Source organism: Acanthochromis polyacanthus, chromosome 14 (genome assembly GCF_021347895.1).
Source record: "Acanthochromis polyacanthus isolate Apoly-LR-REF ecotype Palm Island chromosome 14, KAUST_Apoly_ChrSc, whole genome shotgun sequence".
In the NCBI taxonomy this organism is placed as follows: domain Eukaryota; kingdom Metazoa; phylum Chordata; class Actinopteri; family Pomacentridae; genus Acanthochromis; species Acanthochromis polyacanthus.
The window spans coordinates 12,466,232-12,490,151 of NC_067126.1; the positions used below are offsets into that span (position 1 = coordinate 12,466,232).

Here is a 23,920-nt window from a genome sequence, read left to right on the forward strand (position 1 = left end):
AGCCAGAAATCCAAAAAGCAACAAAGAATGTTGTACAAACTGAAGAAAGAACCCAAGCAACACAAAGCTGGTTAAAAAAAACTGTGCAAGTCAGAAGAACAAAGGAAGAAATTAGGCAGGTAAACAGACAAACTAACGGGACCAGGAGTGGGTGAATGATCTGAACACCTTCTTTAACAGGTTTGAACAGTCAGCCACCCCTCCCCCGGACCACTCCATCCTGCAGCAGCCACCACTGCATCTGTCTGCACCCCCTGCTGACTGTACCACCCCCGCTGCATCCCCCCTCCTTACAGCTCCACCACAGTTCTCCTCCCCCTCCTCCACAGGGCCCCACACACAACCAGCAAACAGCCCCCTGCCGCTGCTTGTCCCTATCAACATCTTGGGTGAAGAGAGAACTGAGCAGACTAAAGATCAGGAAGGCTACGGGTCCAGATGGCATCAGCTCCAGGCTCCTCAAGTCCTGTGCAGATCAGCTGAGCAACATTGTGGAACATATTTTCAACTTGAGCTTGAAGCTGGGGAGAGTACCACAGCTGTGAAAGACGTCCTGCGTGGTACCGGTGCTGAAGATATCGCACCCCAAGGACCTCAACCACTACAGGCCGGTGGCACTAACATCCCACCTGATGAAGACCTTGGAGAGGTTGGTCCTCTGCCATCTGCGACCCCTGGTGAGCTCATCATTGGACCTGCTGCAGTTTGCCTACCAGCCCACCATCGGGGTTGATGATGCAGTGACCATCGTGGGCCTCATCATGGACGGAGATGAGGAGGAGTACAGAGAACTTAACCAGGACTTTGTGGACTGGTGCCTGCTGAACTGCCTCCAGATCAATGTGGTGAAAACCAAGTAACTGATGGTGGACTTTAGCAGGAACAGACGCACCTCTCCTACACCAGTGAACATCCAAGGAACGGACATTGAGATTGTGGACTCCTACAGGTACCTGGGTGTTCACTTGGACTGGACTACTAACACCAGCACACTTAACAAGAAAGGTCAGAGCAGACTCCACCTACTCAGAAAACTGAGGTCCTTCGGGGTGCAGGGAGCCCTTCTGAAGACCTTTTATGACTCTGTGGTGGCATCAGCTATCATGTATGGAGTGGTCTGCTGGAGCAGCAGCAGCATGGCTGCAGACAGGAAGAGACTAAACAAACTGGTAAAGAAAGCCAGTTCTGTCCTAGGCTGCCCCCTTGATCCTGTGGAGGTGGTGGGAGACAGGAGGATGATGACAAAGCTGTTGTCTATCATGGAGGACACCTCCCACCCCCTGCAGGAAACAGTAAGATCACTGGGCAGCTCCTTCAGTGACAGACTGCTTCACCCGCGGTGTCTGAAGGAGAGATACCGCAGGTCTTTCCTTCCTGCTGCAGTCAGACTTTACAATCAAGCCTGCTCCCAGTAGTTCAGTTCACCCACTTACAAACTGTGCAATAAAAATGTAAATAATGATGCTGTGTAATTTCATAAAAACTTTGCTGTAAATACTGCTTTCTTTTCTTCTGAAGAAGAAAATATTTATTTTCACTGTGTGCATTGTGTGCTGCACTCTTTTTTTGATTCAAATGTTCTATTTGCTGCTGTACCCTGTAAATTTCCCTGCTGTGGGATAACAAAGGTTTTATCTATCTATCTATCTATCTATCTATCTATCTATCTATCTATCTATCTATCTATCTATCTATCTATCTATCTATCTATCTATCTATCTATCTATCTATCTATCTATCTATCTATCTATCTATCTATCTATCTATCTATCTATCTACCTATCTACCTATCTATCACAAGAAAAAAGAAGAATACATCTACAGTTATGAATAAAGGTTTACATAGACAGCTTGGAGATGGCTACCAAGAGCACCTAGTTAAGGTGAAAATGACCAAAGGACATTAAACTAAATCTTAGCATTGCTGTATGTATATTTCTGACCCAGCATATTTTGCCATGTTTCCAGAAGATAAATAATAATCTATTAAAGAAGCCAAGATGCATGATTCTGTCACAGAAACTTCAGAGTTATAGGAGTCCTTTGAAATTCAAGACTGACTTGATATACATACACAGGGGCTGACTAGGAGATATAACAGCCAAGACAGATCAGCAATTAAAAAGGTAGGAAAACACACAAAGGCAGGAAGCCCACGCATCGAACACACAAAGTAAATAACTAAAAAGGGATATAGTATGTATACTCAGACAAATACAATTACACAGGAGTTGATCTTACAATATAGGACTACACAGTACAATACAGTATTAGAGTTTTAGTGCTGAAAGCAAAATATATTTAGTCACTTTATGAATATGGGGGTTTTTCTACAAAGAGAAATACAGAAAACACAATTGGAAAGAACTCATGGGAAACACAGGCAGCTAAACAGACAAACTGCCAACTACAAGTGCAAGTATACATAGACAAACAGAAACACACGAGAGGTGATTTTGCCAAACAACATTAGAAAACAAAACCATAACAAACATAGAACCCAAAAACTTAATTATATGAGTTAAATGTCTTTTTAAAAAAAAAAAAAAAACTTTTTTAATCAACAGCCTTGTGATAAATATTGTTTACACAAGCTGCCATAGCCCATAAGACACTGAACTGCAGTTTAGCATCGAACCAGAGGTGCAAAAGAGGCAACAAAGTTCAATCTGTAGTATGGTATGTACAGTATGTTACAGTATAAACAATACACAACAGTATGGACTGTGAACACATTAATATATGAATATATAGATATATGGACAAAATATAAAATAGATAAAATAAAATTGTGCCTATAAAATGGTATAAATTGGCTAAATTTTCATTGCGACCCAATTAAAAAACGTTAGTGACAACTAGAAATTGACTAAATATACCTCATGATAGTCTATATGATTCTTTGTTACACAACACTTTTTGAAGAAGTGTGTCAGGCACAGGCTCAAGCTGTGACTCAAACAAAATACATCATCTAAGATACATTAGTGATTGATCGTGAGTCCCATTTATTCATTTATTGAGCACAATAGCAGATTGTCCATGGCTTGTGTGTGTGTGTGTGTGTGTGTGTGTTTGTGTGTGTGTGTTTGGCTGTAAAAATTGCTCCCCAACAGGATGACTCACACACGGCACTGCAAGCCTCGTCATTTTCTCCTTTTTATGAAGGAGAGAATAAAGCTGCTCTGATGCAGACTGAATTTCCCTCCTGCGTTTCATTCTGTGTTTTATTTCAGGCTGCTCTGGTTCTTCATTGTCTTCATCATGCAGGTGTCGTAACGTTCACCTCTCGTTCATTGTTCTGCAGCTTCAATGAATTCATCACAAATGCAGTGAGTGTCTGAGCGTTTATGTGTTTGTCACGATGTTCAGTTAAACATCCGACCAACACACATAATAAGTAAATGTATCAGTGGATCATTTTCTGCTGCTCCAGGTGGGATTTTCATAATGAGCCGCATATTTTATATTATTATGGTGCCTGAGGTTTCAATTGTATAAAGAAAACTCATAAGCAGACTGAATTTCTCAATTTGTCATTTTTTTCTGCACTGTTAGAAATTATCATTATCATTATCATTATCGGTGCTTTCTTGAACAATTTATATTTATTTTAAAGATTTTTCCTGCTTTGTTAAATTACAAATGATATCTAGTAAAATAACATAATTTTTAAATGTTATTTACTTATTTATTGTACTAATTAACCATAAAATCAGGTCAGAATTGGGAATTTATTCTTTTATAATGTTTACATGTAAAATTACCCTATTTTTTGTTGCTATATTCAAATCAACAAAACAAAAATAAATAAAAATAAAAATCGAATTATTTTACAGATAGTCACTGTTATTTAACATAAAAATAAACATATTAAAAACTGGAAAATGATTAAAGAAAAAAGAAAACAACAACAACAACAAAACTACTTTACAGATTTCACCAGTTTTGTTAAATTAAACATAGAAAAATCACAGAAAAAATGTTTTAATCTACAATTGAAGAATGCTAAATAATATGTAATAGAAAAGAAATACAGGTGAAACTATATTTAGTACAGCTCATTATTTTACAAATATTTGTCATTCCTCTTACTGTGTATTTATTTATTTACTGTTTTCGAATGTTATAGTATTCCATTGTTTTTCATATTTTTTCTGTTGTCCTTGCTGCCTGATTTTCACTGTTTGTTTGTTTTTTTGTTTTTTGTTTTTACTTTTTTCAGTGTGAGTACTTCAAAGACTTTTTGTTGCTTTAGATTTGAGGTTTCATATTCCTGTGGGTACAGCCTTTAAAAAAACTATCATGAACAAAATATAGAACATTATTTACCAATAAGCAAACAAACTAAAATCACTTGCAGTCTGAACTTGAAGCTCATCTGCTGACTGAAGATCATGTGGCATCAGCTGCAGAAAGGCCAGTAAACAGACAATGAGGTGAGATTTTGTTAAAGGTGATGATCAGAGGTCTTAGATGACTAAATGCATGGAGATTTATGAGGAAAAAAGGCCCTTAAATAACGATAGTTTATATAATAGAAGCAAATTAGAGGACAGTGATGAGATTAGGAATGTCTCGTACTCTATTTTCTTATGTACAGGACGATAAACTGTTCATTTCACACTCAGATGATGGCAGTAGTGTTCTATATAAATCTTCTGGCAACACGAGCATCAGACTTTCTGAAATGCAAATGTGTGTGACTTTAATTACAGTGAAACATTGTTTACATGTGTATATTTTAATTTGAACTGTATTTAATCACCCAGTGCTGATTTCTACAGATATTCATCAGTGACATCTGCATCTTCTTAACTGTAGCTCATGTTCACTATAGAGATTATACAATTACTTAATATATTAAATTAATTAATGTCCACATTGGTGAGTGGAAGCATTTATATACACATATATTCTCCACCAGACTGTGAAGATATGTAAAATAGCTTAAGTGTTTTGCATAAATGTTATTGGTATATATAAAAAAGCAATTTACATTAAGTTTTAATTTTAGATTCCACTGTGAGCTCAGGTTCTGCTCCTTGCAAGATGAGTGAGAAAAGTTATTGGTCTTTTCAGTATTTAATTGAATTATGATACATATGGTGACTTCTGTGCTGCACAGGATTAACAGTGGCAAGAGAGGAAGACAGACTTTAATTATTTAGTCAAGTTAAAGCAGCACTGCCTGTCTAGAAGTACTATGAAAGTACTGTATGTTACCTAAAAGTGATTATATTTTAGAGCTTTAATACCAACATATAGTCAGATGTTAAACCATTGTTATGGAAAAAGGCTCATTTAATAGTGTTTGAACTGTTTTCAGACGTTTTGTGTGCTTATATTCTAAGACGATGTTCATACGGTGGTGGTGTATGTACATTACAGTATGTGGACACCTCTACAGACGTATTTTGTCAGGGGCCGTTTTATAGGTTTAGGCTTGTCTTCTTTCTTCCTGTTAAGTAAAATCTAAAAGTCATGACATGTATTTTAGACAATAATGTTCTTCAAGGTTAGTGCCAACAGTTTGGTAAAGCCACTCTGCAGAAAGTGCGACCGGTAAAGAAATGGTTTTGTTTGAAGTGAAAGAATTTGACTGGCCTTGCTACAAGTCTTATCAGCAACATCAGAGAAGGGCCTTTTGCAAATCCTGCTGGCCGGTTTTCCAAAACCTGATATCAAGCCTGAAACTGAAAGGCTGCTGCTGCTAAATGGCATCAGATTAATGTCCACTGTTTTGGAATAAGACGATTAACACTCACATATAGTAGTACAGTTTGAGTGCACACATACTTTTATAACTTTTATACTTTAATAAAATAAGACAATGAGCACTATATATTTATTTATTTATGTATTTTTATTGGCTTTTGCTTCTTTTTTACATTTCTTTTAGACATCTATCTATCTATCTATCTATCTATCTATCTATCTATCTATCTATCTATCTATCTATCTATCTATCTATCTATCTATCTATCTATCTATCTTTTGGCTATGTAGAGTAAGTGTAAAGGAACGAAAAGTGTAGTTTGAATGAATTTTGTATGTTGTCAAACTGACAAACACAAATACAGCACTTCTGTAAAAGCAGACAAGGAAAAGAGCAGTTAGAATATCAAAAATGGGGAATTTACAATGATTAGATCTCTGTCTTCCTACGTTAAACATGACTAAACAGTGTCAGATGTGTGCGAGAGAAAGACTAAAAGAGAACACACAAACAAGCAGTCATGAGACGAGCAGAGAAAATAAGTTGCACTACTGGAGTTGAGATAATTTTGTATCTGATTTAAAGGACAGCACTGAATAGAATCCCCTGTTCTCTCCGCTAACAATGTTTCACCCCTGATGAATTCCAAAAAGGGCATCAGAAAATTCAGCTGGAGGTGAGCCGGTCACAGCAAAAACACAGGAGGCTGCGGTCACATGCCTCCCAATTTACATTCATTAGCACACAACGTGCTCTAAAGTGGGACAAACGCCGTGTTTTTGCCTGCAGCGGGGCAACAAGTTGACTGAAACGTTGGACTCAATCGTGCAACTTAAAGGAAAGCAGGAAAAGAATCAGAAATACTTCACTGGTCCTTGAGGAGATACTGCTTACGTTAAAACTGCTCCCATTCAAACAAGAAATTTAATCAGTACAACAAATAGATTTTAAAAATGCAGACAAGTATATCTATTATATTACATACTATAAGGGGGATATGAGTAATGATAACAAATGCAGAATGCAAAAAAAAAAAAAAAAAGATACATTACAAGTTCCCAGCATTTAAAAAAAAAATCTTTAAAAATCATACATTGGAGAAACTATCATCAACTTTCTGTCTAATAAAATGTTTGTCCAAAACTAAATTTATACAAATGCAAAGAAGGGATCATGATTTAACAATTAACTAGCAAAATCATGCATGGTAGAAAAGTGATAGAAACAAAAGAATATATTTATGCTAAAAATGAACAAATTCATCTGTATAGAAAAGTGAACCTTAAAGGGTGTTTTTGAATGTTCTGAAGCAGCAATTTGGAGAAAATAGTTTTAAGGGTTAGGGTTAGGGTTTGAGGTGAAGGTGAAAGAAATACTGTGTAAAGGACCCAAAGTCAAAGGACCCAGTTTAAAACATGAGTAGATGTAAAAGTATACGTATTATAGTAAAAAATAAGGGGATGTGAGTAATCAAAAAAAAAAAAAAAACAAAAAAAATCAGAAGAATGCAACATTTTAAAACTTCAAAAAATATTAAATTTGAGAATAAATCATCACCTTTATATCAACAAAATGTTTATTCAAGACAAAATGTATATGTTTATAGAGAATGCTGCACAATTAAACTGCAAAATAAAGCATCGCAGAAAACTGATGAAAACAAAAGAATAGTACATAATTTATGTTAAAAATGAGCAAATTTATCCATCTAGAAAAGCATAAGAGGTCTTTTTAAGGACAAAGCTATAATTTGGACAAAACAATTCAGAAAATATAATGCTGGAACAGGAGAATGATTGTGTAAAAGGCAGATGTAAAATATATCCAAAAAAACATGACCAAAAGTAGAAAAGTATGCATAGATGTTATTTTATGTTATTTTATATATATGGGGATGAGAGTAATGATATGAATGCAGAAGAATGGAGAAAAAAATTCAATTTCAAGCTTCCAATATTTCAGAACTCATGAATTTAAGAAACCGTCATTAACTTCATCTTACTAAATGTTTATCCTAAACAAAATATGTAAAGAATGCTTCACAACAAACAAACAAACAAACAAACAAACAGATAGATAAATAAATAAAGCATTGCAGAGAAGTAATAAAAAACAAAAAAAATGAAATATAATTTTGTGAAACAAATGACCAAATTCATCTGTCTAGAAAAGTAAGTTGTAAAATGTCTTTTTTTTTGAGGGATGTAAAGCTTCAATTTGGACAAAATAATATTAAAAATATAGTGTTGAAGGAGGAGAATGATTGTGTAAAGTACCCAAAGTCCTGGACTACTGCGACCCAGTTTAAAATATGAGTAGATTAAAAGTATATATATTATTTATGAGGGGATGTGAGTAATGACAAGAAATCAGCAGAATGCAGCAAAAAAAAAAATCCATTACAAGTTGTTAAAACTTCAACAAATCATAAAGTAAAGAAACCATCACCATCTACAAAATGTGGACATACAAAAATCTTCACAAATAAGCAATTAAATAAAATCAAACATGGCAGAAAAATGATAGAAACCAAAAAATACAATATGATTTCCGTAAACAAATGAGCAAATATATCTGTCTAACAAAGTGACAGATGTTGTATGAAGAGGAGAATAAATGCAGCAAAAACTCAAAGTCCTGGAATACTGGTACTCAGTTTGGAAATGGGAACCAGTAGAGAAATAGGGGTCCAGTGAGGGAAGATTCACCCTTTGGAGAGAGAGAGAGAGAGAGAGAGAGAGAGAGAGAGTGTGTGTGTGTGTGTGAGTGTGTGTGTGTGTGTGTGTGTGTGTGTGTGTGTGTGTGTGTGTGTGTGTGTGTGTGTGTGTGTGTGTGTCCAGCTGTGCGCACGGACCCGCCCATTCATCGAAAGCGCCCAGGGGTCGCCTAGCCTCTTTGGTTACGAATTGACCAGCGCGTCATCCAATGAACGCGCGTCCCGGCGTGACTCACCCCTTCTCTCTGTCCAATGGCGGTGCTCTTGAGAGGCGGGCCACAGGAAGCACACTTGGTTGAAAGACCATTAAAGCAGCAATCAGCGGTAAATGTGTTATGATGCCACGCTCCAAACAGACACCGAGAGGATTGTCCGGGGCTGCCGAGGGAGAGCGCTTCTGCACCGGGTAGGCGCTTCACGAAATGCCGCATCTGTTGCTACTGCTGTGCGTAACCGCCGCGGAGGAGGCTGAAAATCAGATCAGTGGTCGCTCTCTGGGGGTTTGAGCAATGATGGACAGCTGTTGGACATCGATTGAGGGATGAATTAAAGGTGCGGTAGTTCAGGATCACACCATGGACCGAGGGGCTGTGTTCTCTGGCTGCGTGAAGTGGACGAGGAGGTGGAGGAGGAGCGGCTGACTTCTCCTCTCTGCTCCGATCAGCACAAGTGTGAAGAGGATTCGTGATGATGCTTTTTGGTCAAAACGTGAGGCTCCCGCTGCCGTCCAGCCTCAAATGTTTGGCCGAGACAGGTGCATGAAGACTTGTCAACATGAGATTCCTTTTTTCTTTTTAGTATTTCAATCCACCTTCGTCTTTTCTGGGTACAATAAATACAGGAAACATGTCAGCAGATGTATAACGGATTCGTAATTGATGGTGCTGCGCTATGATCTCTGGGGACTATCTGAGTTGTGTAATGATTTTTATTCCATCTACAACAATCTCTCCACGGGTAATGCTTAATTGGGCCCAATGATGTAGAGTCAAATCCACCTGGATCTCATGTTCCCTCCTCCTGTGGCGAAACTGGCTCCCCCGTGACTTTTGCGCATGTTCAATTGTTTTTGTCCCCAGAGCTTCTCTCGAGGTTGTTGCTTTGGATTATTCCATTCCAGATATTGTAGAATTTGCCTCAAAAAGTGGAGATTTAACTGTACTGGCTTCACATGCGCAAAACATGGGAAATTCTGTTCATAAAAGATGTTTAATGTGCCTCATCCTTGGCACCAAATAGTTCCCTGACTTTATTTCTCAGTGGAACAAAAACTTTTCCCATAGAGTTTAATTCCTCAGGCGCAGCCCTGTGCTTCTGCTCTCCACATGTCCAGATCAAACAGTGTCAGCCCACCCGGAGTCGGTGCGCCCGGGCTGAGGGGAGGGACCGAACACAGATCAGCTTGGGGAGAATCTGAGTCTGTGGCCAACGGGTGCCCATACTCGGCCAGATCCCCGCGCAAGAAGCTCACCCGGACCAACAGCCGGTGGAGGGAGGAGGATGATCTGGAGAACCGGCCGGGCGGGCGAACCTCCACCGCAGTCAGCAGGGTCAGCTTCAGGTCTAGATCGGCTTGGCAGGACCATGGCGAGGAGAGCCGAGACAACAACCGCGCATCCAGCAAGCGTCCAGACGGCGAGGTGAGACCCAAGTCCGTGGAGCTGGGTCTAGAAGAGCGCAGAGCCAAGCCGAGGACCGACGAGGAGGAGGTCATGCCTGAAGTTAACTTTTCTCTGGTGGCCTGCTGCACCAGTGTCATGCACATTTTCAAATCCAAGAAATTCCAGTCGGAGAAGCTGGAGCGACTCTACCAGCGCTACTTTTTCCGCCTCAACCAGAGCAGCTTGACTATGCTCATGGCAGTACTCGTGCTGGTCTTCACAGTCATGCTGGGCTTTCACTGCTCCGGTGGGACCGCGGGGCCGAGCGTCACTTTCGTTGTGGTGTTTTCCGTGGCCATCTTCCTTATGCTCGTACTTATGGTGGTGTGCAACAGGAACGGCTTCCACCAGGACCATATGTGGGTGGTGTGCTATGTGGTCATCCTGGTGGTACTGGTGATCCAGGTGATCGGAGTACTGCTCGTTCAGCCCAGAAGTGCCTCGGAGGGGATCTGGTGGACCGTGTTCTTCATCCATGTCATCTACACTCTGCTGCCCGTCAGGATGCGCGCCGCAGTCATCACTGGAGTTATACTTTCTGCCGTCCACGTGGCTATTTCTTGGATGTTAAACGGAATGGACAGCTTTCTGTGGAAACAGGTACGTGGAAGAACCTACTTTGTTTATAAAGTTCCATACCAATGTGCGTAAACTTGGGATTTTACGCATTCGCGGTGCGCAAAAATGCACAGCGAAGCGTTTCCTTTCGAGTTTCTTGTCACTCGATTTATTTTCCCACATGCTGAAATTAGTTAACAGCAGTGAGATTATGCTAGTAAGTGAGTGGTCTGTATTGGATTAGTGGATCTATTGGCTCTCAACCCCCCAGCAGAGGCCTGCGCAGAAAGAAAACCAGAAAGTGGCACCACAGCTGCTTGAATCACCTTTTCTGTGCTCTTGAGGTCCAAAAGTGTGTGATTCATCTGTTCAGTTCTATCAAAACGAACAAAAACACACAAAAAAGAAAAGAACGTTTTGGAGAGAGATCAGGGAAACAGTGTAATGCAGCCACAAGGAAAAGGAGGTTATAATGACAAGTACTCAAGTATTGCACCACGCCTTTAAAAGTATAAACACTTTCAGATGTGGTCTGAAATGGATTACTTGAAGGAATTTAAGCGTAATTTTTGGACGAAGTTTATTGTGCTAACCAAACAGCATGTAGACTGATCAGAGTTAAATGACTGGAGAAATAACTGACCTGAGCCAGAGGTGCATTCTGGGGGGGGAAACGGGTAAAAACGATGCTTTAAGAGCCTTATCCAGTCTTAAAAACTCCTGAATGAGTGAAGTTTTTTGGAAACAGAAACACCGGAGGGAACTGAGATGTAACAAACAAAGCTTTCTGTTCATAAGTTCTTTGTTGTGGCATCAGGCTCTTAATTGACAACTTGAGGCTGCGATTTGTAGATACACTTCGACTGTGACATGCACCTGCTGGTTGGCATGGAGACCACAGCTGGTTTGTTTGCACCTCAGGTGTGCCAACAGCAGTAAGTTTAGCACAAGTACCAGCTGCACTTGTGCTAAACACAGACCAGTCATGTTTTCTTTTTAACAATTGCAATTTGTTCAACAAAATCCAGCAGACTTAATTTATACACAGAAATAATATAAGAAAAGAATTTGATTACATGTGTAGAACTGCAATCTGGAACTTTTATAATGACCACAAGTTGGAAAAACAAATAGCACATGATTTTCTGTCATGCAATCAATTGTATACCATTTAATTTTTCTGCAACATCTCATTGTTTGTCAAAATACGTCATGACACACACCTGCAAATGAAATATTTCAGTGTAGCAACACATTTTAGAGCTTCCATCATTCAAAATGAATAGTAATTGCCACAGAATTGATTGTATTTCTGAAGAAAAACCAGATGACTCCTGTTAAGATGGAATTTTGTCTATTTATTGTTTATTATGGAGATCCTGTAACAAATGCTTCCACAAAATTACTTGCTGAGAATGCATTTCAATGCAGAGGATGTCTATCTGACTTTTTTTTTTTTTTTACAAGTGTATCCAGTCGATCAACAGCTTCGTCATGCAGCTTATTTAACTTTGCATCCTCTTACTGTAGCTTACAGCACATTCCTAACCACAGATGTATATCATATTTACCACTAATTATTCCACTGTAAAGTGCTGGTTAAATGCTTGAATTCACAGCTAGTTTACAGGAGGCAAAAAACAAACAAAACAAAAACACATTCATGGCTTTCGAAAGACTTATTTCAGGTCATCTGTTTAACTTTATTGGGACGTGTAATAAGCTCACCGTCGATGCTTTCAGGGGATATTGTTTTAATGTGCTGCTGAGCCTTCATGTTCCTCATAACATCCAAATTGCCTCTGGTAGTATTTTTACAGCATCAATATTGCGCCCAAAAATTTCTCCAGGGCTGCTGGACTTTATCTGCAATAAAGGTGCTTGCACAAATGGGTTTAATTTTCCACCTTTATTTAAAGGTGCATTTAATTGCATCGTCTGCTGAGTTCTTCAACTTGGAGTTGTTAACCCTGACATGTTCTCCGTGTTTATAATGCTTCTAACATGGTAGCTGCTCTATCCCACTGAAGGGTTTTGGCTGTTAACCCAATTTGCTGAGTTAATCAGGCCCTGTGCTGCCCATAAACATGTTCTTTAACAGTGTAGCTCTTATACAGTAGGTGCCTTTACAAAGAGTGAGTATGGAGAGAGCTGCCTGGTAATGTCTTTTATGCATCAGGACCTCCTTGAAAATACTTATGAACTGCACCATATGGCCAAAATTATCCATCCATTCATTCTCTATACACCGCTTTATCCTCACTAGGGTCGCGGGGGGTGCTGGAGCCTATCCCAGCTGACTCGGACAAAGGCAGGGGACACCCTGGACAGGTCGCCAGTCTGTCGCAGGTCTACATATACAGACAGACAATCACACTCCCATTCACACCTATGGACAATTTAGAGTTATCAATTAACCTCAGCATATTTTTGGACTGTGGGAGGAAGCCGGAGTGCCCGTTGAAAACCCATGCATGCACAGGGAGAACATGCAAACTCCATGCAGAAAGATCCCAGGGCCAGGCTGGGACTCAAACCAGGGATCTTCTTGCTGCAAGGTGAAAGTGATAACCACTACTCCACTGTGCAGCCCTGGCCAAAATTAGTTGAGTAGTTTTTCCTGAGGATGTTAGTGGCTCCAGATGATGGATTTCTTAGTGATAAAGGGATGTTTTAGACTGTTTTGCACCTCCAAGATTGTGGCAACAGTTTGTGGAAGGCCCTTTGTCTGAAGAAATTTTGGACCACTGACCCTGTGTGATTCCAGACTTAACGCCCAACATGAGGCTGGATTTATATTTCTGCACTGTCATGGCTCTGCTGCATCTGTGTTTAGGCCCTGAAGTCATGTCATGGGCTATACTGTAGGAAATTTGTACCTCCTGAAAGATGGAGCTACATGTATTGGCCACAGCGCTGATGCCCTGTAAGGACAAAGTGTGATTAACTGCTTGTGTGATGATGGTGGAGTTTCTTGGGAGTGAAAAAACTAAATTAAGGTTACTGAAAGACTGTCCTTTTCAGTTACACATTGAAAAAAAGAGATTATTCTGCAAACCTGCTCCCACAACACCGATATTCTTCTATATGAATGATTACATGCATATAAGAAGCAGAAGTCCTGAGAGCTCCTTAAAGATTTTGATTCACAGTTGGCTACAGTTTGTGTTGACTATAAATCTGCTTTCACCCATCACATCTGCTCCATCTTATTGCACTGAGAACTACAGCTCTGTTGTCTCTGCTGAGGTTGTTCACCTGAAGCTGTTAAGAAATTATGAATCTTGAATCAGTCAATTGATACTTAGCATTTTTCATATTGTTGGTATTGTAATTTTTCTTTGCTGATTGTCAATGAAATAAATTAATTGCAAATGTTCTCCACTGGCTCTGATGAAGCTGCTTTTGTCTCCATATGTGGCAGTCTCTCACCCATAGCACTCTCTTTAGCATTAGCCTGTCAGCACTCAGGAACAACATTGAAAAGTTATTTTTTTTTTAGTATAAACATGCAACAACTTCAAATAAAGTTCAGAGCTGTGTTTTGTTATTCAAAATTTTTACCCCATGATTTTCAGATTTGCTGCAAATAAATACCAGTTCCTTCTCCTTGATTACCCCTGATCAGCATAAGCCCTGAAAAAAGTTACTGGTATTTTTATGTTTGTCAACAAAGCTATGAAGTGCACAATTTCATATGTAGTCAGTGTGGCCATGGAAGAGAAACTTACACAGTTTTGTATGTATTTTGGATCTGTATAGCATAAGTTGTGATCTATTGGCAGAAAAATCATCACAACATTCTTTGTCTGAATTCAGATTTAGGAGAAGTCCAATGAAGAAAGAAGAGGAACTTATTTGGCTGCATGCAGCAAATGAAATGTGCACTTCCGAGATGCTGTTGTGACAATACCCAGAAAGCAGAGCGAGAAAAGAGGGAGAAATGGATAGCCACACTGGTTAGATGGGCAGTGTTTTACATCTGTTGGCTGTTAATGAAGCACAATGCAATACAGTCACATCGTTGGTGGCTCAATAGGTGCAGATACCGGTGGTTAGGGTCTAAAATCCTGTGGTACACATTGAAACTGGAGCGGAATAGCCGCAGAATTATGCCCATAATTTCAATTTCACATTCCGGAAAGTTCTGGTGTCCGCTTACTTTTGGCCATAAATTGTAAGTAAATATATGTCTGAAGCTGTTGAATATGAGCTATTTAGCTATTTTCTCTAGAAATTTAAAGAAGCAAATGTCCTATATTATATCTTTGGTCATCAGCAGTGCATCCGACTTTTAAAAGAGAATATTTTATCTGAACACCATTTTAAAAACACTGATGTTGCAGGAACAGCCTTGTAACATGTCAATTCCTTTAGTCATCTTGCAAGTACATCAGGAGTGAAAATGTGCAAAGAATGTGTCAAACACCGGAAGAGGACGTAGAATCCTTCATCCCTTTTGTTTCTCTTTGGAATTTAATGTTTGGTTATATAACCAAAAAGCCGGACTGATAGTTTGGTTTTTCTTTTGCGTGAATGGCATGTGACCCCGCATCTGTTTATATTTTCTGCAAAAGCTACATTGTCATTTGATGTGCTGATGCGAGTGTGTGGGAACGAGCTGATGTATTTGTTGTTCTTTCCTCACTCCGCTGTTGTTTTTAGCATATCTCGTCTCCCCTGTTTACATAGGACCCGGCTTGTTGCTGAGTTAGACAACTGCTGTTTGTGTAAGATCCCATGATATTGCCGTTTCTTGTACAGGTTCTCCCAGGGATGTATTGGGTTTCTTTAAGTCTTTGAATCAGTCAACCACAACATTTTTATTTTCCCCATGCTCTTGATCATATTGGCGTGTACCGGAAAACAGTGCAAAATTCGGATGATTTTTACACTTTGACTTTGAACCTTCAAGCATTTCAGAGCATCCACAGGACAGCTCTCCACTGGATTGTGGTGTGTTAATGTGGCTTGAAAATAGTGCTCTTCATACTCAGGCCAGATAATAGCACTGGATGGATGTGTGTTGCGGTACTTTTGATAAGTTCAGGACTGAAACCTGAAGAGGAAGCAACCTTACAGCATAATGTAACTGGTTTGATGTGGGTGAGCAGATAAATCTTGTTAGGACATAGAAGGCTGTTTTTGTCCATTGGAAGTGTTCCAGGAACCCAAGAGGTTGAATTTGGTTGAAATCTGAAATTTTTGTAAACTTTGTATGTAATTTGGTTAAAGAGAACAGCTGTGTGTATTTTAAAGTCTATGTTTTATTGTAATGCAGGAACTAACTGCTGACTATGTCCTTGTTATGTACAAATGAATGGTGGCACCGTCATGCACACGCAACAGATGCGAACAGTAACTTTTCAGAGTCAGGATTCTGTGTGATGTTAGGTGATCAGCATCAGGACGAGTTTTGCACACAATTTTGTCACCACATGCAGGTGTTCATTTGCAAATTAAATCAGTGGTTCGGTCATTGAAAAGTTTTGGCCCCTTCAAACTTCCTCCTCTTGAATGAAATTTCAAGTTGAAGTGTCGCTGTTTTGATGTAATGCAGGACAGCCAGCATGCATTGCAGACACTCACAGAATTGGACTTTTTGGGAGTATTTCAAGTGTTGCAGGAGCACCAGGAGCAGTACATGTTGCTACAGTATATGTTGGCGAAATTTAAATTGGTACAGTTTTTGCTTCTTAACTGAACTTTTTCATTGCACTTTGTAGAAATCTTTGACCTTTTCCATACAAGCCGATTCCTCTCTCCAGATTTAGCTCCTTGCAACTTTTTCCTCCCCCACAAAATGAAATTCTAGTTGAAGTGCATCACAGAGGGTTTTTGACACACTTCAGGAATGGACCTACCAGGGATTATTCAAAGTGTTGCCAGAGCAATGGGAGCAGTGTATCGCTAAATTTAAATTTAGATCAGTCCAATTTTTGCTTTTTACCACGGCACACTAAATGTTTTGATTGCACCTTGTTTATGTAGCTTAGACAAATAAAAATCTTTGATGTTAACACTCATATTGATCACCTGGTGGCTGGTGTGCATTTGCAAATTCAGTTTTTCAATCTTTGAGAAGTTTTTTTTTTTTGGGCCCCACCACATGTCCGACTACCCAGATTTAGCTCCCTAAGACTTCTTACTCGCCCACAAAATGAAATTCAAGTTGAAGTGTCACTATTCTGACATGGGACAGAGGATCTAGCATGTGTCATAGATGTTTTTTTTTTTTTTATGCTTACAGAACCGGACTTTGAGCGAGTGTTCCAAGTGTTGCAGGAGCAGTGTGTCACTGCATGAGGCGACCACTTCAAAGAGGATATCAGTTAAATTTAAATCAGTCAGATTTTTGCTTTTTATAAGTGCAAAAGTTTTGATTGCACCATGTATGTGTAGCTTAGACAGCCTTTACACACATTGATCCCCTGGTGTTGCACATGTTTTTCTCACTCCACACTGGTGTGCCTTTGTGGAACTTTGCAAATTCAATGAAAGCTTTGAAAAGTTTTTTGGCTTTCACCACCTGATCAACTCTTTGCAACTTCTTTCTCTTCTACAAGTTAAAGTGTCACTGTTTTATTTAGTACACGAGATCCAGCATGCATTGCAGATGGTGTTGACCATAGACTGTATATAAAGATGGACGTAGCATCTGGCTCCAAATTTGAAACCCACCCGGAAGTGTCAAAAACTTGCAATATCACGCCGTCTGCTAGGGTTGGCTCCAAAAAGCTTTTGCTCCATAGACCCCCCCAATTCATTTTTGGAAAAAATAAAATTTGATAGGCTGATTTTCTACAGCTCAGGATTTTTTTTCCCGTTAGTTTTCATGGTCAAAATGAGAGATCAGGTGGCCGATCTTAAAATAAATCAATACTGAATTTTAAATAAATCGTTAAAGTTGGCGGAGCCAGGGGGCGTGGCTATACTTGATAGACAGCAACAGAAGCCTCTGCGATAAAATGTGGGCGGGATAAGAGAGTCTTCAGCCAATCCTGCCCCTAGTTGCTCTCCGGTCCAGCCTGTTTGATGACGCTTTTTATGTCACTGGCTCCAAAAAATCCAAAACGGCGACCAGGAAGTAGCAAAATCCGGGCTTCATTTTCTCGGCGTTGAAACCAACGGGTGACGTCACGGTTAGTTTACGCCTGGTGTTGACACACTTAAAAAACAAGACTTCTACAGAGTATTTCAGGTGTTGCAGGAGCAATGGGACCAGTGTGTCGCTGTGCAAGGAGACTGCTACTACTTCAAAGAGGATGTCAGTTAATTTTAAATCAGTCCACTTTTTGCTTTTTACAAGCATAAAGTGAAGGTTTAGATTGGACAATTAAAAATCTTTGACCTTTTCACACAAGTTCATCCCAGTTTTAAAACATATCTTGGTGGCTTCTAACTTGCAACTCATCATTTATACTTCCAGTTTTAGTTTCCTCAAAAATCTTTGTCCACAGGACAGTGGTTGGTGCTGCTGTCAGTGTTAGGGATTGGTATTAATTGTTGGATTTATGATTGCAAGATTTTTTTTTAAAGAAGTGTTAAAATAGGTGGAGCAGTACTTTTCACTTACTCCTTGTCAAAATCTTGGTGCCACCATTACCCACCATTGCAGCTTGGCTACCCACAGTTTGGTCAGAGATTGGGATGTATTGCCTTAGTAGTAACTAATGTAGCCTTGAGCCGATCACCTCCCACAGAGAAGTGAAACAGGCCACAGACGTTCAATGAGCTCATTTCTGTCTAATTACGCTCCTTCAAGTTTTTTTTCCATTTTTAAAACGTGCAGTTTTTTCGTCCCAGCCGTCCTAGCCGACGCCACTTCGGGTGATTTATTAGACTTCACACAGCTCCCTCTGGAGCCACAAAAGGCATAAAACATTACTTCTTACATCACCTCTACAAATCACTTCTGACTGTGTTGTAGAAGAATTATTTCCCATCTGATCTGGTACTGCTTTAACTTGTCTGCACCATTCTTGAGATAAGTTACTTCCTGGGTTTGTTTCCTGAGCTTGTTTCTGGGACTGTGGGGTTGAAAGACTTTGTTTCCATTCTTCTCTGCCCTCCCTCTCCATATTCACTGAGGAGGGCATGTAAGCAGACCAGTCCCAGTTGGCAGGATTCCAGTGGTAACAGGGTTTTCTGCCTGTCTAATTTAATTGCCTGTTGCTTGCAGTGTGTGGAAATTCAAAACAGATGTCTGCATCATCTCTCCTCCTCTTTACCTGGCTGTTGTTACACTCATCCCTGACTTGTTTCTGGACATGCTTTTAATTTCCCTGTGAGACTCGACCCCTGTGGACGGGCTTTTAACCGCTTTCCTCTCTCAGAATGAGCTGCAGGCCGATGAGATAGAAGTGGTCCTCGGGGGAAACCGTCTAAATCAGAATCTACACATCAGCTTTCACATCATAAGCTTCACTGCTTTGTCTGTCGTCCCCTGAGACAACATCCACATGTATGGTTTCAGCTGTTTGCTCGATTATATTGTGTTTTAGATTGTGCAGAGGCTGAGGAAAGAGGATGCTGCTGTTTGGGAGATTTTATTTGAACCACACATTGATGCAGGGCAGACCAGAGTAGCTTCTAGAGACCACTGCTGACGCATTCTCTTGTGAGTCCACAAAACGGTGCTCAGTACTCCCGTAACTTAGCAACAGATTCTATTTCACAAACACCAACTTCTCTCAGTGCTTTCCTGGGAGCACCTGTGTATTTTTACTGGCAGCCGCAGACATCATTGTGTGCACTGGGTCAACCTGGGATGCACAGCTTCTGTAGAAAGCTTCTATCATGGTCCCTGTGCACCGTTTTGTTTACCTTAATCCCCAGATACAGGCCCAAATGTTCCTACACATGGTACTCATCATTTTATACAGAAAGGATGTTTTTTCCTGTAAATGAATAGAACAATAACAGTAGTGATGAAACTTCTTCTCAGTCCATCTTCCAAACATCCAGTGTTGGTTAGTCTTTATAGCATCAGCAGTAGCAACATCAGTGATAAAAAGAAAACAGCAGAAAAGTTAACAAAAAAATCATGACATCCCTCATGACTCTGCACTGGACTTAACTGCCAGATCATACACTGGATGAAAAACATATTAAGCAGAACCTCTAATCATATTTCAACTCTTCATAAAAAAATGATGTTTTTTGTCTTTGTTCCTGAAAAAGAAAGAAAAAGAAAACAGCAGCAAACTCTAACTTAACAGAAAAATCATAACATCCCTCGGGGCTCAAATTTAGTTTGTCTTTTGCCGTGTTTTTTTTCTTCTTCTGCATTACACCAGAGATCAAACCAAAGGATCGATCTGCAGAAAATTTGCTTCAATGTAGAAGAAGGAAAATGTATTTTGCAGTACTTCTAATGATATTTTCAGTCTTATACAAAAAGGCATATTTTTTTTCCTCACTGTTCCTGAGTATGATTTTAAAAATGACACTATAATGTTGCTCCTTGCTCACTTTATCTTCAGTGTTGGTAAGTGTTGCGTGAAATAGTGTGATCAGTGGATAATAAGAAAAAGAAAACTGCAGCAAATTCTAATTTAACAGAAAAATCATGACATCCCTCATGACTTATTTTTTGTGTGTTGCAGTGTTTTTTATTCTTCTGCATTGCACTAAACTGCCAGAGATCAAACCAAAGGATCAGTACTGTAGCTGAAGAAAAAAAAAACATATTCAGCAGAACCTCTAATCATATTTTCAGTTTTTATGCAAATAGATTTTTCTTTGTTGAATATGATATATAAAAAATAAAACTATTGTGATGCAACTCGTGCCAGACATCCAGTTTTTCTCTTTTTATTGTTTTTTTTCTTCCTTCTGCATTCTGTTTAATCATAAAGCATCACAGACATCAAACCAAATGATAAATCTGAAGAAATTTCACAAGTGGAGTACAAAATATACATTAAGCAGAAACTCTGGTTGTCCAATTTCTCGAATTTCAGCCTTTCTACAAAACAAAATGATTTTGTCTCAGTTCCTGTATAGGATTTTTCTTTAAATTACACATTAGTGATGCAATTTATTCTCAGTTTTGTCTTGCAAGCATCCAGTATTGGTTGATGCCACGTTAAATAGTGTGATCAGTGGAAACATCAGTGATAAGAAACAGAAAAGAGCAACGAACTCCAACTTAACAGAAAAATCATGACATCCCTCCTGACTCAAATTTAGTTTGTGTGTATTTTGCAGTGTTTTTTTCACTCTTCTACAATGTACTGAACCGTCAAAGATTAAACCAAAGGATCATTGTGGAGAAAATTAACCTCAGTGCCGACAAAAGCAAGTTAAGCAAAAACCTCTAATCATATTTTCAGTCTTTACACAGATATGTTTTTCTCTTTGTTAGTGTATACTACTTAAAAACAGAACATAACAGTGATGCTACTGATGATTTTATCGCTGTTCCTGTATATGACTTTATTTATTTTTAATTACACATTAATGATGCAATTTGTGCTCGGTCAGTCTTCTAAACATCCAGTGTTGGTTACTGTTATGTGAAACAGTGTGAACAGTGATAATAAGAAAAAATAAAAACAGCAGCAAACTTTGACTTAACAGAAAAATCATGACATCCCTCATGACTCAAAATGTGTTTTTATGTTTTTTTTTTTCTGCCTGCATTGCATTTACCTCTCAAACCATGGCAGAGATCAAACTAGAGGATCAATCTGAAGAAAATTCACCCGGATTGTAGTGGGCAAAAAGCATATTAAGCAGAACCTCTGATCATGTTTTCATTCTTGCCCCTGTGCACTGTTTTGCTTCCCTACATCCATTCATACAGCCCCAAATGTTCCAGTGTTCATCTTAAAATATGTTATCTAATCATATTTTAATATATAAAAAATTCTCTTTGTTTCTGAGTATGATATATAAAAAAGACACAGTTGTGATTCTACTTGTGCTCAGTTTATCTTCCAGTGTTGCAGTCTAACGTGAAATACCGTGAGCAGTAACTGCATCAGTGATGTTAACAATGATACAAAGAAAACAGCAGCACATGCTAATTTAACAGAAAAATCATGACATCCCTCATGACACAAACTTAGTTTTGTATTTGCAGTGGTTTTTTTTTAACTTCTGTGTTGTACTGTTGTACTACATATACTGTACTGAAGAGATCAAACCAAAGGACAAATCTGGAAATAATTTGTCTCAATGTAGAAGAAAGAGAATATACTGGGCAGAAAATCTCATTATGTTTTCAGTCTTTATATGTATATGATGGAAAAAAAACAGCAACTCAGAATTGATGCAACATGTAGTCAGTCCATCTTCCAAACATCCAGTGTTGATTGGTAAGTGTTATGTGAAATAGCATAAGCAATAATGGCATCAGTGATAATAATACAAAGAAAATAGCAACAAACTCTAATTTAATAGAAATATCATGACATCCCTCATGACTCAAACTTTGTTTTTATGTTGTCTGCAGTGTTTTTTCCCCCTTCTGTATTGCACTGAACTGCCTGAAATCAAACCAAAGGACAAATCTGGAGAAAATTTGCCTCAATGTAGAATAAAAGAAAACATATTAAGCAGAACCTCTAATCATGTTCACAGTGGCAGAAACACCAAATGCCCCAAAGACAAACTTTCTTCTGATTCTGATTAATATTGTATTCCAGCAGATGTTCTCATTCAGCCCCGTGTTACTGACAGTTACACTCACACTGCATAAGTCCAGGAAGCAGTTTGGTCTTTTTGCAGTCAGACTTATAGAAAGAGTGGAGGTCGGGACCATGGATGGGTGTGTATGTCTGGCTTTCGTGCAGGAGTCTCAGACCACCAATTAATATTTGTTTTGCTCTTAACCAAAACCACAATAATTTCTCATACTGAGTCAAGTGGTGAGGAAAGTAGGGGAAATCCTTGGTGATGGCTCACACCCTTTCTTTGGTGTATGAGTTGTTACCACCAGCATGGTGATACAGGGAACTGCCTCAATGCCAAAAAGTGCTTCATGTCCTCCAGTATGACCCAGAAGAGTGAGTGTATTTTGTTGTCTTCTGGAGCGCTTTGTTGGTAAATGTCTGTCAATAATTGTCTGGTGCAATTATCTGAGAGTTGCCACAGACTCAAAGAGATATTCCTAAACTACAACAAACCAAGCTAAATGCTTTAGATGACGAATTGTAACCATATTCTTGCTGTACCCAGAGTTCTACTGTAACCTTCACCAGACTGTAGTTTAATGTGGAGTTTTTGGAGAATCGTTCCACCTTTAGGTGATTTTCTAGTTCCAGTGTCCTCTAAACTCAGCATTTCAGTGTTTTGTATGTCGGAGCTGATGTAGCTTAGACTGTAAAGAAAAGTCACCTGGTGAAGGAGCAGATTTATTAACAGACTCTTTTTTTTTTCATTCATTTTATTCATATTGGACCATTTGGAGGCACACTGTTGTCATTTAATGGAAAAAATAAGTGCAAATCCATAGAAAACCCAAAAGTTCCCGAAATGCCAGCAAAACATATTAAATATTACAACTTTATTTAAAAAAAATTTACAAAACGTGATGTTCAACTGGCAAAAAATTATGAATATGCACACTGCACAGTCTGTTAAAGATGCAAAGCAATGTTTTAAATCAAAACTGCACCACAGAAGGAATCGGCCACATGTAATTATGTTTTTGTTTCTCAAATCCAATGCCTTGACAAATGTGAAGGTTAAATTTATACTCTGCAGCTTCATAGCAACACACAGTGTAACTGAACCATCTGACTGAACTTTTAGCATACCTGACTTTCACCTCATTTGTATGCTTTTATGTCCATAACTAATTTAAATGAGAGAAAAGCTTGATAATTCTGCATAAATTAACATCTAAGTTACATAAATGTAACAGCAGATAAAACCTTAGCTCTCATCTTACTTGATTTTCATCCACTTCTGTCATTAATAACAATTATATATTATATATTTCAGTTGACAGAGTTTACACAGTTGTCAGGATGCAGGTAGTTTTAAAATCTGAACAGCACTGAGGATATCTCCAACTATTTGACATCTAAAAGACATAGAAGACATTCCAAACAATTTAAAGTGATTGACACCCCCCACCCCCCCAAAAATAAGCTAAGCAGGATGATTTAAGATTTTCTGCTTCAGTAATTTGACAGTTTTATCCTTAGTTGCACTGTGTCTGTCAGTTTGAAATGAATGTGCAACCGAGAAAACTGCTTCTGCTGAGCAAGATGAAGAGATATGGATGAAAGATTTGAAAAAAGCTCGTAAAAC

At 38.9% G+C, this 23,920-nt stretch overlaps 1 protein-coding gene across 6 annotated transcripts in view; it reads left to right on the top strand.

The window, feature by feature from the left end:
* Window positions 1–8,622: 8,622 nt before the first annotated feature.
* adcy5 (adenylate cyclase 5) overlaps window positions 8,623–23,920 on the top strand; it is a 211,104-nt gene continuing 195,806 nt past the window's right edge. For 2 of the 6 annotated variants that reach the window (XM_051958888.1, XM_051958887.1), the window contains exon 1: window positions 8,631–10,696. In XM_051958888.1, the coding sequence (XP_051814848.1) occupies window positions 9,761–10,696 (936 nt within the window). In that variant the 5' untranslated portion in view covers window positions 8,631–9,760. Of the gene's footprint in view, window positions 10,697–23,920 lie in introns of all 6 variants that reach the window. The other 4 variants (XM_051958891.1, XM_051958890.1, XM_051958889.1 and 1 more) reach the window with 4 other exon arrangements.